This window comes from Drosophila mojavensis, unplaced genomic scaffold (genome assembly GCF_018153725.1).
Source record: "Drosophila mojavensis isolate 15081-1352.22 unplaced genomic scaffold, ASM1815372v1 contig_231, whole genome shotgun sequence".
Taxonomy (NCBI): domain Eukaryota; kingdom Metazoa; phylum Arthropoda; class Insecta; order Diptera; family Drosophilidae; genus Drosophila; species Drosophila mojavensis.
In genome coordinates this window covers 3220349-3237358 of record NW_025318772.1, presented here as the reverse complement: position 1 = coordinate 3237358, position 17010 = coordinate 3220349, and the positions used below count along the sequence as shown (strand labels likewise).

The following is a 17010-nucleotide window of genomic DNA, read 5'->3' as shown; positions in this document are numbered from 1 at the left end:
ATTCTATAAATACATAAATTTAATATATTCCGAAAATTTTGCAATTCCAATTTATAAACTGGTTTATGATTTAAGAGAGATATTTTAGATTTTATTTTTATCTTACTCTTTGTTCTATACAATTCTGTAATTGAAATTTTCATTTAAGTATTTTATTTTACACGATTTTCCTTTGTACAAGATTCGATTTTTAAATTGCTCTCCAATTCCATTCAATTATAGCGGAAGCGAACACAAATGTAAATTTTTTACTGTCTGTAGTCAAAGCATTAGTATTTGAATAATATTTGCTGATCTTGGTGCGGATGCCGTGCAACCCGGCGAGTAATTAAGCAGCATATTCCAAAAGAACAGCAGATGAAATATAAATGTGATTGTGTGAGTGTGTTTGAGTGCTTAGGATACACATACATATGCATATGTTTTTTGCACGAGGCGCGCACAAAGTCAAGACTTTGTATAATTATAGCGACACCCACCTATCGGCGCCCAATTTCTGGCCCGAGCGCTCACACACACACATACATACACACACAAACACAAACAATATATATATTATCATGGACAGACATTCAGACAGACAGAGGACGACGACGTCTCGCAAAGACTCACGGTCAAGTTGAAAAACATTGAGAGTGCGGATCGTTAGCAACGGATGTTGCTTGGAGGATCGCGGCGGTTTTTTGTTTATGGAGGTCAAAACTACAACATTTGTTGTTGCTCTTCTGTTTTCCACTCGCGTGTGTCACGTTAACCCAATAAATAAGACATTTGTAAATAGTACTAGTACAACAAGAGAACTTTAAGAGAGAGGATTTCTTCTTTTCCATTATTATTTTTAACAGTGGCAGCGCCGCTGTCAAGGGCAGCAGCGTCGGCAGCGACGGCGCCGGCGACGCCGACGATGGACGATAGAGCCGAGCGGCCTCTCGCCATTTGTCGATGCGTTCGATCGTTGTTTTTAATGTGTCTTTGATGTTGTCTAACGATTCGGTTAGCTGCTAGCTTTTCGCGAAAATTCAAAACGAAAACTTTTCGCTCAGTATCGAGGGAAATCACGACGCGCCAACTTGGTGGGAAATGCTAGTACGTAAACGCGCTCAATTAGTGTGCACAAGGATTACCAGCAAAAGTGTGACCAAAGCCATCTATATATATGTTATAAAATTAAAATAAAAATAAAAATAAATATAATATTTAGTGTATAATGTCTACAAAATATATAAATACAAGATAATCGCGCTCTTCCTGTCGTTCGTCTAATTAGCATCGAGTGCCGAGCGATTATACGGATCAGCTCTTAAGCAGTTCTATGCCAAGTGTGCTCTATCTGTGAATAGATTCTTTGAAAAAGTTAATAAATTTCGTGAATAATTGCACAAAATTGATATATTAATTGCCAGGCATTTATATTCTACCGTGAATACGTCTTAATACACATTGTCGAGTAGAGCTGTATCTCTATAAGTATAGCTAGTGCCTGGCTATAAATAAATAAATAAAAAATTATATATACATAGATATATATATTTATACACATAGAGCAAATAACAACAAATTTTATTTATTGCCCCATATATACATAAATACATACACACATGTTTGTTTGTATATGTATTTGTTAATGTGTGTAAGTGTTGTGTTTGTGTCTCAGCCAAAGGCAAATAATTTGTTATTTATTTTTTGTTTTTTCTTAATTTTAGCGCTCACTAACTTTTTCAGCGTTAAAAGCACAAACAAAAATCGTGTCATAAAATCCCATATTAAAAATACAAATAAAAAAGAATTCTAAAAAATTAGCCAAAATATTTAGCATCAACAACAAAGTGAACAAAAAAAAAAATCTAATAAAATTGTGAATTTTTTGGTGTACGAAAATATACTGAATAAAAAATTCATAATACAATAGCAAGAACTAAAGCCTAATAAATATATAGGCAAAATGTCCACGACGACGCGAAGTTCACTGACGAGAAAATCGTCGCTGTCCAAAAGTAGCACCACGGACAAAACAACCAAATCAACTACGAAATCAACAACAACAAAGTCATCCAGCAATAGTGCAACAACAACAACAACAACAACAGAAGCAACGGGGACAGGCAGCAAACAGAAAATGCAATACACAAAGACGAGGGAACGCATTGTCGATGGTACAGTACGAAACAATAATTGTTGTATTCATAAGAAATCTACTTATATGATCTTCACACTGTCCCAGAGTCCCACTACAAGCACACTTTAGTAATATTGCTATCATCCATAAATATTCTTTCTTCATTAGATGACAATATGTCCTACATATTTACTAATTCAATTCACATTATATCCAATTTTATTGATATTTCATCTGAAACATTATACACCTATATATTATAAGAAACATACTAAAATTTGCATATCTTGAAAAATGTATTTAAACTGTCCCATGACAGACTTCAAATGTGCTTAAATTCTCTCTTTAACTATGAAGCCTCTCAATACAAATATCAGTATACTGTATTACCTTATGCGTGTTATATATTTTGAATTTTTAAAATCATTTTTATTCAGTGTAGACTTGCAGTTGAATTCCAAATACTTATACGAAACATTTTCAAGTCACCCTAAGTCAAATTTTTATGGTGCAGTTCCGAACTTTTATTGATGTTGAGTGTAATAAATCGACAAACGTCAGAAATCAAATCAACATTTCAAAGTAATTTAAAAATTGTCAAGTTTCCCGCTTCTGATGACAATTTCCGCATTTTCAGTCTAAATATATTTTTAGTTTTATGTATAAATATCATCGAACATCTGAAATACTCTCAATAAGAAAATGATTTAGGCTCTTTCGTTATGTTAATGAATTGCAAAAGTTAAAAATCTTTAGTTATTTCAGTTAGATGAGAATATTTATATATGATTATTTAAAGTATTAACTATTAAATAAATAAAATAGCAAACAATTAACACATATATACCTGTCTCTCTGTCTCTCTGTCTATCTCTCTATCTCTATGTCTCTCTCTCTCGTTCTCTTTCTTTTTCTTTCTCTCTCTCTCCCTTCTCTCTCTCGCTCTCACTCTCACTATCTTCACTCTCTCTCTCTCTCTCTTTCTTGCTTTCTCTTTCTCTCTTTCCCTCTTTTAATCTCTCTTTTAAACAATGTTTGCTCTAAAAAATCTGATTAAAAATATCAATCAATACATTGACATTCAAATTGTTACAATCCAATTTACACTTTTACTTCCACGTTCCTAAAATATTTGATATAGCAAACGTGAAATACTTTAACATAAAAATTAACTTAATTTCTATTAATGTTGCATAAAACCTAATCTGAATGAAACGTGTTTGAATAAATAAATATTTAATTAAATTGAAATAATGCTTTGGCAGTCATTATGTACAGCATGTGGGCCATAGACTATATTGGCATTTTATTGGCATAATGCGCGGTAATTTGAACATTTCGATGAAGACAATCTGAAATGGTGTGCGGACGTATGTGTGTGCGTGTTTGTTTTCGTGTGTGCCAATCAATGTGCGACTTTTATATTCACTCATTCAAAATTTTCGTAATTAGCGTAGAAAATTCATGTGCATTTACCCCTGGCATATGCCGCCGCTAGGGGCAGATGTGCGGGCATCGTAAATCTGGCAGCTTAGCCAAGCCAAATATTGGCGATAAGTTGCTGCAGCTCGTTAACCCACATGCATATGCAAACACACATATACACACGCACACAAGCACAGACAGACTCACATAAACTACAATCTATATCAGACGTTGCACATTGCGTATACGCAACGGGTATATATAAAAACTAATTAATTCAATCGCTGCTGCTATTTAGATGTGCCCCTGCCGCCCACACACAAACTGACCATGTCCGAGGTCTACGACGATCCCAAAACGGGCAAGCCCAATTTCGATGTACTGCGTCAGCACTTTCTCCTCGAGGGCCGCATCGAGGAATCCGTCGCCCTGCGCATCATCAACGAGGGCGCCGATCTGCTGCGCGAGGAGAAGAATATGATCGATGTGGAGGCTCCGATTACCGTCTGCGGCGACATTCACGGTCAGTTCTTCGACTTGGTTAAGCTCTTCGAGGTTGGCGGACCGCCGGCTACCACGCGTTACCTCTTCCTGGGCGACTACGTGGACAGGGGCTACTTCAGCATAGAGGTGAGTGAGTGCTGTGCCAGTGCACATGTTATATAGACAACTTATGCAATACTCCCCCCTTGCACTTTACACAGTGTGTGCTCTATCTGTGGGCCCTGAAGATCACCTATCCCGACACGCTGTCTCTGCTGCGCGGCAATCACGAGTGCCGCCACCTAACGGAATACTTCACCTTTAAACAGGAGTGTGAGTAGAGATTGAAAGAGCAAGCAAATATGACATAGGAGATCAATAAATGCGAAGTTTAAAGATATTATTAATTTGATCGAAGCATTTGGACCTCTAATTAAAAGAAATTATAGATTAGCTGGAAAAACTTTAGGCTTTCTATAGTTGTATAGATATTGCTGAGTTTTTTGCTCTTGCATTATAGGTATTACTCAGTCAGGTATTAATCAGTTATCAGATTCAAGTCGTTTATAAACACAAATACAATATTTGATTTTCGAATCATTCTATATTTATCAATCAATCAATAATAATTACCTTACAAATTAAAATTGCTCAAATCCTTAATTCAATATTATGGAAGTTTGTCAAGATTTTTAGTGCCAATCGAAGGTCAGATACATGTTAGCACTTTTTATGTAGATTTTACACTCATTATAGGATCAACAAGAAGTGCATAAATCTCGAACACCTTATTGGTATTTTTATACCCTGAACCCATTTTCAATGGGAAATCAGGGTATAATGGTTTTGTTGAAATGTATGTAACAGGGAGAAGGAGGCGTGGCAGACCCCACAAAGTATATATATTCTTGATCAGGGTGACGAGCTGAGTTGATTTGGCCCTGTCCGTCTGTCTGTCCGTCTGTCCGTATGTATGAACGCGTCGATTTCAGAAGATATAAGAGCTAGAGACTTCAAATTTTTTTTAAAATGTCCGTAATTACAGCGCGCATATCAAGTTTATCATTAAAAATCGATAACTCATCTCGATCTTTTTTTATCGATAAAAAACCTTATCGAAACCCAGTTATAAAATTATATCTTCTACACCTTTATTGCTAGAGTCTCCAAATTTTTAATGTATGCTTATATGCAATTTATACAATTTCGGTTTTTGTTAAAATTTACCCCCCACCTCTAAATTCACCCCCTCACCCTCACTTTTGTAAAAAGCGTATTTCAAATACTAGAGACTTGTGCTTTGGCAATTACATGCATATTCATGTATTAATCATAATCTAAAAGTTTCATGAAGATCGTACGTCCATAAAAAAAGTTATTAAACAATTAAGTTCTCATAGTAAGCGCACACTGCAGCCCATGCGTGTTTATGCGTGGTTGCTTGTATGTGTATGTGTGTGTGTGTATGCGTTTGTGTCTGTATGCGTGTGTGTGTGTATGTGTGTCTGTATGCGTGTGTGTGTATGTATACCTGTCTGTGCGTACGTGCGTGTGTGTGTGTGTGTGTGCGTGTTTTTTGTGTAAGCTGAAAGTCGCGAAAAAGTATTGAAATATCTATTGCTCCAAGGGTTCAGGGGATCTCGTAGTCGAGCAGTCTCGACTAGAGCTTTCTTACTTGTTGCTTATTGTGTTTTCCATCCATTTGGCATTGCAGGCATTATTAAATATTCGGAAAGTATTTACGATGCGTGCATGGAAGCGTTCGATTGCCTGCCCCTCGCCGCGCTGCTCAACCAACAGTTTCTGTGCATACACGGCGGTCTATCGCCTGAGATTTTCACACTCGACGACATCAAGACGGTAATAAATTTGGCAGTCGACTGTCTCGCTGAAATGTTTACAATCGTCTGTCAAAATTGTTGTTGGTTCTCGTTTCGTTTTGTTTTGGTCTCGTTTGTGCGAATTGCAGCTGAATCGATTCAGGGAGCCGCCCGCCTATGGGCCCATGTGTGATCTGCTATGGTCCGATCCGTTGGAGGATTTTGGCAATGAGAAGACCACCGAATTCTTCTCACACAATTCGGTGCGCGGCTGTTCCTATTTCTTCAGCTACGCGGCCTGCTGTGAGTTTCTGCAAAAGAACAATCTGCTCTCCATAGTCCGGGCGCATGAGGCTCAGGATGCGGGGTAAGGCTTTCCTTTTTGAAACTACATATTTAATATTTGCTTTGATTATTTATCATTGGATTGTTTAAGTTTAGACTTGGGCTCTTTCTCAAATCGATTCGTTTACTTGCAGCTATCGCATGTATCGGAAAAATCAGGTAACGGGCTTCCCCTCGCTGATCACCATCTTCTCGGCGCCCAACTATTTGGATGTTTACAACAACAAGGTATGACTTGGCCAATACGATCAACTTTATTTAGCCACATTTGTATATTTGAATTTGTTCGCTCGTCGTTGGCTATTTTTAAATTACACAACAACAGCAAGAAATCGTTAGCTGCACAGCGCTGCGCTTGTTACAGATCGAGTATTTTTCTTTTATTTGTCTTGCCCCCTCCCCCGTAAATATTGTTTGGCTCTCTCTGTTTTTCATATTTTCGCAACAATTTTTGTCAAAACGCATCGTCAACATTTGACAAAAGGCAGCTGTGCTCAAGTACGAGAACAACGTGATGAACATAAGACAATTCAACTGCTCGCCGCATCCCTACTGGCTGCCCAACTTCATGGATGTCTTCACCTGGTCCCTGCCCTTTGTTGGCGAAAAGGTGAGTCTCCCCTCTCGCCCGCCCATCCCTTGTCTGGGCCAAGTCAAGCAACACTCATTCCAATCCAAGCCACATTCTATCCTAGGTCACGGAGATGCTGGTTAATGTTCTCAACATTTGCTCCGACGACGAGCTTGTCGCAGGCCCCGATGACGAGCTGGAGGAGGGTATGTATATCAGCTAATACCATGCACTCCATGTAGATTGATGTGCCTGTGTAAGTGTCTGTATGTGTGTGTGTGTGTATATATATGTATGTTTAATGTCGTATGCACCACAGTAGCTGAACACAATACAACAAGGACAACAATTATTATCGGCATGCCGATATCGAAATACCTTGCAGTGGTATGCTATTATTGAAAGAGATTTTCTATATCATGTATATATTGAAATAGTCCAATTTGGAAGGACAAGGCTGTATTGGAATATAAAAAATTAAATTTGTATGGGAATAGAAGAGATTGGCTATAGAACGTTTTAAACAGTTTACTTAGATCATATTTATTATGCTATTATATTTGATGAGCTTCAGATCTACGCAAGATCATATGAAGGGCGTTATCAAGGGCTTCAGATGCATATAAGCTAATTCTATAAATTTTAAATTGAAGTACAATATATATTCTGTATAGCTGTAATTTAACTGGAAGCCTAAGAGCTAAGACTTAAAGTATTAGCTGTAAGATACACTTGCTAAGCAAATGTTTAATGTAATCAAGTTTACATATTAAGGAAAATACTGTAGTAGGCCTTTTGTTTAATTTCTTTATTTCATAATTTCTTGATATACACACGTCTGCTATTGTTCACATTCAAGCTTAAAATGTATCGATCCTCCTCTTTCTATTACTCAAAATGGCATGTTGCATATCGACAGCCTCCTCAGCCACCGATATGGTTAACTATCGATAGATGTGTATCTATCGATGGTTAACCATAATGCTGTTAACTTAAATCTAATATAACATAGGCTAGTAACCAGCTACAGTATACATAGGCTAGTAGCCTGCTACAATTCGGCCATCCTGACTCTGAGATAGCCCTCTATCTCTGTTAATTTTATATAATATTTGATACTTAACTTCCTAAAAATAATATTGTGTTTACATGTTTGATACACAAAAAAAATCTTACAGATATTCTATTTACATGTTATAAAAATTAAATTATTAATTAAATGTTACACACTAGTTATGAAATTAATATCTAAAATATAAGTTATTATCTCTCTTATGCTTTTATCCAATGTCTTATATTGCTTGCACTCCAAACACCTTGATAAGGATTCCTGGATAATTGGAAACCGTCAACGTCTTTTATCAAATACCTATCGTTCTTCAGTACTTTATCTATGACATATGGTCCTTTGGATTTGGGTATTAATTTCCTTGATATTCCCACCGTGTTGTCAAAATTCTTAACCATTACATAATCTCCTGGCTTGTATACTTTTGCAGCTTTCCTAGCATTATTAAAGTTCTCTTCATTCCTTGTTTGTGCTGCAGATTGATAATGTTGTGCTTGTTCTCTAATATCTTCTAAATTCTGTGAACTGCATATATCTAATCCTATTATTTTCTCTAATTGCTCTCCTAAACTATCACTAATTTCCCCTTTTTGCGCTATTCCGAATAACATTACGCTTGGCAATTGCTTGGTGCTACAATGTTGAGTGTTATTCAAAACATATTCCACCCTCTCAATTATTGAATCCCAATGCTGTCCATTATCACCTTCTATTAGTTTAGCTATCATCGGACCTAAACTTCTGTTTATTCGCTCCACCTGACCATTCGCTTGTGGCGATCCTGTTGCAATCCTAATATGCTTTACCTTTGCTTCTTCTAAAAATTGGTCAAACTCCGTTGACGTAAAACAACTTCCTCTATCTGATATAATACATTCTGGCTTACTGTATGTTCTAAAATATTCTCTCAATGCCTTTACAACTTCCCTAGTGCTTGTTGTTTTAGTAGTGAATAATCTGACAAACTTTGTAAACCCATCTACTACTGCAAAAATGTATTTCTTTGATCTGCCGTTATCCACTGGTCCATAATGGTCAATATGAATTATTTGGAACGGTTTATTCCCCTTTGGAATGCTATGCAGCCACCCTTCTGCTTTGCCCGTTCTAGGCGAGAATGCTATGCATTGCAAACAATTTTCAATATGTTCTAAAATTTTTCTTTTTCATATTGGGAAACCAATATGATTTACTTATTGCATTAAGCATCTTGTCCCTTCCAACGTGCCCTAATTCATTGTGATATTTGTACAATACATGTTCTTCCATCTTTTCTGGTACATAAAATAGTAGTCTATCATCATTTGTCTTCCTAAATATAACACCATTTCTCATTTCAAATAATTTATGCTCTTGTTTCTCTAACAATTTTCTAATTTCTTGTAACTTTGCATCTTTCGTCTGGCAAATAATTAAATTAGTCTCAAAACTATTTGCTTCTGTTACCATAATGGTATTATTATATCTACTTAATGCATCTACATGCTGCATTTGACTTCCAGCCCTGTGCACTAATTCATAATCAAATTCTTGCATTTCCAATGCCCATCTTGCAATTCTAGGGTTAAGATCTATTTTATTCAAAGTTAAAGTTAAAGAATTACAATCCGTTACTATTTTAAATTTTCTGCCTTGCAAATATATTCTAAATCTCCTAAGTGCATTAATAATGGCTAAAGTTTCCAGTTCAAAACTATGATATTTTGCTTCCGTTTCTGTCGTTCGCTTTGAAAAATAAAATACAGGATGCAGCTTTCCGTCTTCTTTCTTTTGTAAAAAGCACTGCTCCAAATCCCATTGCACTGGCATCACAATGCAATTCTACGTCATCTTTATGATTATACAACGCTAATACTGGTGCCTCTAACAATTTCTCCTTCAAGCATAAAAAACAATTTAGTTCCTTTTCTTCAAATTGAAATTTTCTATCTTTCCGCAATAAGTCATACAACGGTTTTGCCAGAGTTGAAAAGTCTTTTATAAATCTTCTAAAATATGAGCACAACCCGAGAAAACTTTGCACCGCCTGAACTTTATTAGGTATTGGGAAATTCTTTACCGCTTCTAATCCCTTATCATCTGCTCTAATGCCATCTTCTGATATTACAAATCCTAAATATTTAACCTTGTTCTGCAAAAATTCACATTTATCCAGCCTCAACTCTAATTTGTTCTCTACTAATCGTTTTAAAACCTCTTCTAGTATCTTAAGATGCTCGGACACATCTTTGCTGGCAATCATTATATCATCCATATATACAATTACCTTGCTTTCCTTTATTAAATCTGCAAATATATCATTAACGAACCTCTGAAAAATTTGCGGAGCTGTTTTTAATCCCATAGGCATTCTCAAGAACTCAAACTGTCCTAACGGCGTAACAAACGATGTGTATTTTACTGACTCTTTCTCTACAAAAACATGAAAATATCCATTCTTCAGGTCAAGCTTCGTGAAAATAGACTTCCCCACTAGTCTGTCTAACAAATCATCAATCAACGGCAAAGGATAATTGTCTTTGATCATGATCTTGTTGAGTTTTCTAAAATCAACGCACATTCTTAAATCTCCTGTTTTTTTCTTTACTAATACTATTGGTGAAGCATACTCTGAGCAACTAGGTTGTATGATGCCATTTCTAAGGTATTCGTCTAACATTATCTGTAATTTTTCCTTTTCAGTGTATGATAACCTTCTTGGTGAACAGCTAAACGGTTTTGCTTTCTCAATTCGTATATTCATTTCGCATTTCTTTTTAGGTTTCACTGGCCTTTCAGCATCTACATATTCCACTTTCAGCAATCTAATTAGTTTTTTCCGCACATCATAACTAATATTTTCACCGATAATATATATCTCTTTTTCATTGTCTCCGTCTACCACATTAATTTGAAGCATGCTGTTTTCAAAATTATCGTCAAAAACGCTTTTGCTATTTATTTCCATTGACTTTTCTAAACACTCTTTTGACCTATCGATCTCTTCTTTGTCTAATAATTTTTCTTCTAATTCTTTATTATTTGACCATTTGTCTAACAATTTCTCTTCTAAGTCTTTGTTTCCTAACACTTTATTTACTAACTTCCTTCCTAATTCTTTATTTTCTAACAATTTACTTACTAACTTCTCTCCTAATTCTTCATTTTCTAACACTTTACTTACTAACTTCTTTCCTAATTCTTCATTTTCTAACACTTTACTTACTAACTTCTTTCCTAATTCTTCATTTTCTAACACTTTATTTACTAACTTCTTTCCTAATTCTTCATTTTCTAACACTTTATTTACTAATGTATTTTCTAACGATTTATCTAATGATGTGGTTCCTAAGAATGTATTTTCTAACGATTTATCTAATGATGTGTTTCCTAAGAATGTATTTTCTAACGATTTATCTAACGATGTGTTTCCTAACAATGTATTTTCTAACGATTTATCTAACGATGTGTTTCCTAACAATGTATTTTCTAACGATTTATCTAACGATGTGTTTCCTAACAATGTATTTTCTAACGATTTATCTAACGATGTGTTTCCTAACAATGTATTTTCTAACGATTTATCTAACGATGTGTTTCCTAACAATGTATTTTCTAACGATTTATCTAACGTGCCAGCTGCTCTTTCCACTGAAATCATTCTCAAGGCGATTCGGTCAACATATAAATTGCAAGCTTCCATGAAATCTCTCCCTAAAATTACTTCAGACCTCATAGATTCATCAGGGACAACTATTAACCAAAAATTTATTTTCTCAAACTTCTTGAAAATATGAACAAATGTTTTTCCAATCACATTTAACTGGCTTTCATTTAGCCCAAAGTAATTTTCTGCGTGTGCTTTAAGTTTTATTCCAACTGGGACACACGATTTTTTAATAAACGAAATAGGACTTCCTGAATCTATGAGGCATTCTGCAATAATGGAGGCATTATCTTTGGACTTAAAATGTATACTGATTAACCTTACGAAATTGTTTCCAATATCATCCTTCCTCTTCGTGCATTGTGCCACCATATGATCCTTAGCGCCGCAGTGGTAGCACGTACCCTTCTCCCTCTTGGGCTTCTGACAATCTCTTGCCCAATGCCCCTTATAGTTGCAATTGAAGCAACGCGTCTCCTTCATTGCATTATCGAGCCCTGGTCCCACTGCTGTTGTCCCTTTTCCTCCAGTAGATCGATGCAGTGGCAACCGCACCTCTGCAAAAGCCCTTACCAATTTGCTGGGGTCTTCAAAGCACTGTATCCTGGCCTGCGCGCGTAAAACTGCATTTGGGATTCCTTCAATGAGACCATCCAGTAGCTCGTCTACATCTAAACGAATTTCCCTTGCCCAAACTTGCGACGCATTTCGGCCTTGGATATCTTGCTTCCGAATGCTGCTGCCAATCCATCCAATAATGTGCCCAACGGTTGCACAATCCTCGATGAATCATCATGTATCCATTGCATGGCTTTCCCTTTTAATTTGGCCATGCATAGCAACTTTTTTTGCATGTCCGTTAGTTGATATAATTGAGATACATTATTCAATTGCGCTATCCAGTTGCTAATAGACTCCTCCCCAGTGAATTCCACCATAATTTCTTTAGCTAATTTAAACATCATTGACATCACTTCATCATTGTGCGTTGTATTTATTACACAATTTTCACTGGCGCCCTTTTGGCGCGCGTCAGTCGCGCGTTCTTCGAATTCAACTTCTGCATCGACGCCATTTGCGCTAATTTCGGCACGCTTGCTATTGCCGTCTCTGTCCAATTGTCGTGTGTGAAAATTTTTTAGCTGCTTCTTTGCTGCGTCGATCTGCTCACTTAGCTCTCGCAAAATATTCTCATTCCTGTCTATTTCCTCCTGTTGCATTTGCACTGTCTGCGATACTCCAGTTTGATCTGACTCCTCCTCTCCCTGTTCCACTTCGGGGGCGCTGCCGCGCAAATTTGCGGGCACGCCATTGAGGCGAGCGACAAGTTCAGTCTTGCACCCTTGAGTCGACAAGCCCAATGCAGCTAGCCACTTCTTTAACTGCACCACAGATACTTCGTCTATGCTTAATTTCATTTATGCTTAAATTCATTTTATTTAATTTGAAAAATTAGTGTACTTTATCCCACTTCTGAGATTGTAGTAGGCCTTTTGTTTAATTTCTTTATTTCATAATTTCTTGATATACACACGTCTGCTATTGTTCACATTCAAGCTTAAAATGTATCGATCCTCCTCTTTCTATTACTCAAAATGGCATGTTGCATATCGACAGCCTCCTCAGCCACCGATATGGTTAACTATCGATAGATGTGTATCTATCGATGGTTAACCATAATGCTGTTAACTTAAATCTAATATAACATAGGCTAGTAACCAGCTACAGTATACATAGGCTAGTAGCCTGCTACAATACCTTATGCAAAAGTATTTCAAAACAAAGAATTCACACAAACAATTACTAATCTAATATTACCACAAATTATTTTCAAAAAAAAAAAAAAAAAAAAAAAAAAATTTAATAATAAAACCAACAACAACATCAACAACGACAACAACATCTACAACAACAACAACACATAACCAACCAACCAACCACTGAATAAACACGCCCCCTATTTGTGGGATGCTGTTGGGATGTGGGTTATTTTGGGTCGGCCGTACGTAGAGCTACGCAAGAAAATTGTGCTCGTGCCGGCGACAGTGAATAATAACAATAACAATAATACGCCCAGTAAGCCAGGTAAGCTCCGTGTTGCGAGAGAGCTTTGCACAGCTTTGATCAGCTTTGGCACAAAGCTTTGCTCAAATATTGTCGAGTGCGCGTCCGCACCAGACTTGCCTAGATATGCTGTTGAAATGTATATAGCTGTATATATATAAATAGATGATTGGATGGCTTTTCGTTTAAACTATCCCAACTAATTGAACTCTACGTATTCGCAGCTTCTATGTCGGCGCTGCGCAAGGAGATAATTCGCAACAAAATACGCGCCATTGGCAAAATGTCGCGTGTCTTTTCGGTGCTGAGGTAAGCAGAGATTCTCATTTAACCTGGCCTTTAAGCATATTAACTGTCGTACACCTTGCAGAGAAGAGTCGGAGAGCGTGCTGAAACTAAAGGGCCTGACGCCCACGGGCGCATTGCCAATGGGCGCGCTGTCTGGTGGGCGTGATTCACTCAAAGAGGGTAAGGAACCAAAACGAATCAATGAAACGCAAAACATAGAACATAGAACATAGAACATAGAACATAGAACATAGAACATAGAACATAGAACATAGAACATAGAACATAGAACATAGAACATAGAACATAGAATATAGAACATGGAACATGGAACATGGAACATGGAACATGGAACATAGAACATAGAACATAGAACATAGAACATAGAAGTATGGAAACTTGAAAGGCTTCTATCTCAGATAATGTAAGCTATAAACATGATAAAACAATGAACAATTTATGGCTGTGTGATGTGAGCTATTATTAATATTGTATATATCTATGTTGCTGTCAGATAGATGTAATACACTTATACATTTACACACAGACATAAACTACAGTATCTTTTCAAATTGCTATAAAGCTGGTCTAATGAAAACTTGTTCATATTCCATTCGACAGCGCTGCAAGGACTGACCGCAGCCTCTCAGATTCATTCCTTTGCCGAGGCGAAGGGCCTGGACGCTGTCAATGAGCGGATGCCGCCGCGTCGTCCGCTGTCAATGAGCGCCAGCAGCAGCAGCATCACCACCATCAACAGCACCACCACCACCAGCAACAGCAGCACCAACAACAACAACAACAACAACACAGAAACCACCAAGAATAGCAACAGTGATGCCACGCTAACAAAAACGAGCCGAACGACCGTTAGATCAGCGACCACAAGCAACGTGCGCAGCGGCTACACCTCGAAGAGATTCTCATAGTCAGCATAGGGATCAGAGCTAGAACTACTGAGTCACTGCAATGATACATACACATATTTAGTTTAATTGATTTTCAGTTTCATTTGCTAGTCACTTGCCCAATTACATCTTCTTTACATATTATTTATACTTATACGCATACATACATATCTTATTATTTTGTTAGCACAAATTTTATACGGAATTCGTTTGTAATGCTAGTGAAAATTGTTACACCTTTCATGGAATTACTATACTTGTAGTACGTAAAAAAAAAAAAAAAAAAAAAAAACAAAACAAAAAAACTTTTACGTGACATGAATAATTTTTAATAAACCTGACAGTAAATAGCGCAAAACAATTTTGCACTGAGCTGGCTGATAATGGAGGCGTGGCCAGGTGGGCGGAATTTACTATTTGATTTGCGGTCGGTCGCTGTGCGGGGGTCGTCAGCCAATGACAATGCCAAATACAACTGGCATTTTAACAGTTAGCTGCAGCAGCAGCTCAACTCATGCGTAACAGATCTATAACAACAACAACAACAACAAATACTGAAATGAGAGCCATAAAGCAATCCAGTGTTATAATTAAGCAGCAAAGAGCAAACTGCAATCATCGTGGGCAATCGTCACTTAACGTCATTTCGAATTGAAGTTTTCTTTTCTTTGCACTTGCGTTTTCCAACTGTTCTTTGCAGTCTTTACAGCCTCTACATTGCCCCGTTAAAAACGTGCACAATCAGAATGCAGTTGCACAGATAATGAAAAGAACGCTGAACGCTTGGGCACTCTACAGTGCTCTCTGGCAGACTTGACCCACATTTGCCAGTCCACAATTCAATTTAATTCTCTCAAATATGCGAAAATATGTATGTATATCGTACTAAGCTGTGCTAGGCCTATACTAGTTAATGGAAATTTTAATTGATTTCTGTTTTTTATAATTTCGTTAATTATTGTCAATAAAAAAAAAATAAAAAAAAATAAAAAAAATTGAAGTAAAAATATGTTTTTTCCGCAGCTGTGTATATGGAGTTATTTAATTGTTTACAAATGTTTTTATATATAATAACTTTGTTTGCTATTAAATATATTAACTAAATAAGGAATATGCTGAAAAGTAAATCATTATAGCTGCCATTTGATATAGAGTAGCTCGTTCCATGTGATGTAATTGGAAAAACTAACTTAAAACAATAAAAATCTGATTTGATCGAAACGAATTTAGAATACAGTAAACAGGTTTGATTACAAACACAGATTAACTGTTGGCAGTTAATCAAATTATTAAACATATCTACATTAAATTCAATGGAAAGAACGTAAAATTCTACTTTACCTTTACTTTACTTTGCAAAAAACAACTCGAAAAATAGCTAAAATTTGTTGAAAATATTTATTTTAAAGCAAAAAACTGGCACGTGTATATATATATATGACGTCTTAAGCATAAAAAGTCTATGTTTAGTGATAAGACTGCATAAAAGAAAAGCAAGCCAAAAGAACGCATGACGTCTGACAAATGAGTAATTTACGCTTGATTTAGAATGAGCTCGCGTTCTCGTTTATCTCACTAGAGGCTCGCTTGCAAATCGGACAATAGAACCAATTTTAGTCAAAATATAGTCCGACTAGTCGCCTGACCCATCATACGTTGCTCAGATTGAAGAGACTGGCGCCCATATGGAATTATGAGTGACATTGATCGAGGCTAAATCCAAGACAAATAAAGCCTTGTCTGATTCAAGCTAATTTTATTTGAGTTTCTGCTTTTCAGCTTCAGTTCGGATAATGCAAACAATACGCAAATGTCAGAGGAAATCTTTTATCAATTCTTGAAATAGTACATCTGCAGCAGCACGCATAAGATACGAGATCTGATAAAGCGATGAGCCCGCCCGTCAGCCGACGGACAGCTGCTTGGGCACCAGATTCACGTGCCATTTAAGCCGTAAACCAACGTATTGGCACATGTTCTTGGCCCGTGGCCGTTAACTTTCGATCGCAAATATAATAAAACACACCAAACGATGCTTTATTGCCGGTCGAGACCCACAGACGACCAATTGTTGTTGCTTTTTAATGTGTTTATCTGTACTGCATTTCGTAAAAAACACACACACAAAACATTACAAAAGAAAACAATAAGCAGCTTGCTCGTAATGCTCCCGGTTCTAGACGTCGCGACGTTCGTTCGTCATTTGCCCGCTTCGTGCACAGCCGCCGATCGTCACCGATCGTCACCGATCGTCGACGATCGTGCTTGCCATATA

General features: G+C 36.8%; 2 protein-coding genes across 6 annotated transcripts; one reads left to right on the top strand and one right to left on the bottom strand.

The window, feature by feature from the left end:
• Positions 1-987: 987 nt before the first annotated feature.
• LOC6574795 (serine/threonine-protein phosphatase 2B catalytic subunit 1) lies at positions 988-15096 on the top strand. 4 transcript variants are annotated; one of them, XM_032731377.2, is made up of 13 exons: positions 988-1086; positions 1704-2153; positions 3840-4171; positions 4246-4357; positions 5739-5884; positions 5994-6211; positions 6324-6417; positions 6674-6799; positions 6885-6966; positions 13486-13560; positions 13764-13848; positions 13910-14007; positions 14449-15096. In XM_032731377.2, exons 2-13 carry the CDS (start codon positions 1943-1945, stop codon positions 14754-14756), a joined length of 1887 nt encoding a protein of 628 aa, XP_032587268.1. In that variant the 5' UTR covers positions 988-1086; positions 1704-1942; the 3' UTR covers positions 14757-15096. The 4 variants fall into 4 exon arrangements, with proteins under 4 accessions (XP_032587268.1, XP_015023140.1, XP_002000823.1 ...); XM_002000787.4 differs by having other exon boundaries at positions 1027-1132; XM_044007946.1 differs by lacking the exon at positions 13486-13560 and having other exon boundaries at positions 1027-1132.
• LOC116804722 (zinc finger protein GIS2-like) lies at positions 11563-13233 on the bottom strand. Of its 2 annotated transcripts, none has more exons than XR_006356852.1 (2): positions 11800-13233; positions 11563-11744 (listed from the first exon to the last, which is right to left on the bottom strand). XR_006356852.1 is itself a non-coding variant. In XM_032733395.2 (2 exons), exons 1-2 carry the CDS (start codon positions 11956-11958, stop codon positions 11733-11735), a joined length of 171 nt encoding a protein of 56 aa, XP_032589286.1. In that variant the 5' UTR covers positions 11959-13230; the 3' UTR covers positions 11563-11732. The 2 variants fall into 2 exon arrangements, 1 of the variants encoding a protein (XP_032589286.1); XM_032733395.2 differs by having other exon boundaries at positions 11800-13230.
• Positions 15097-17010: the final 1914 nt, after the last annotated feature.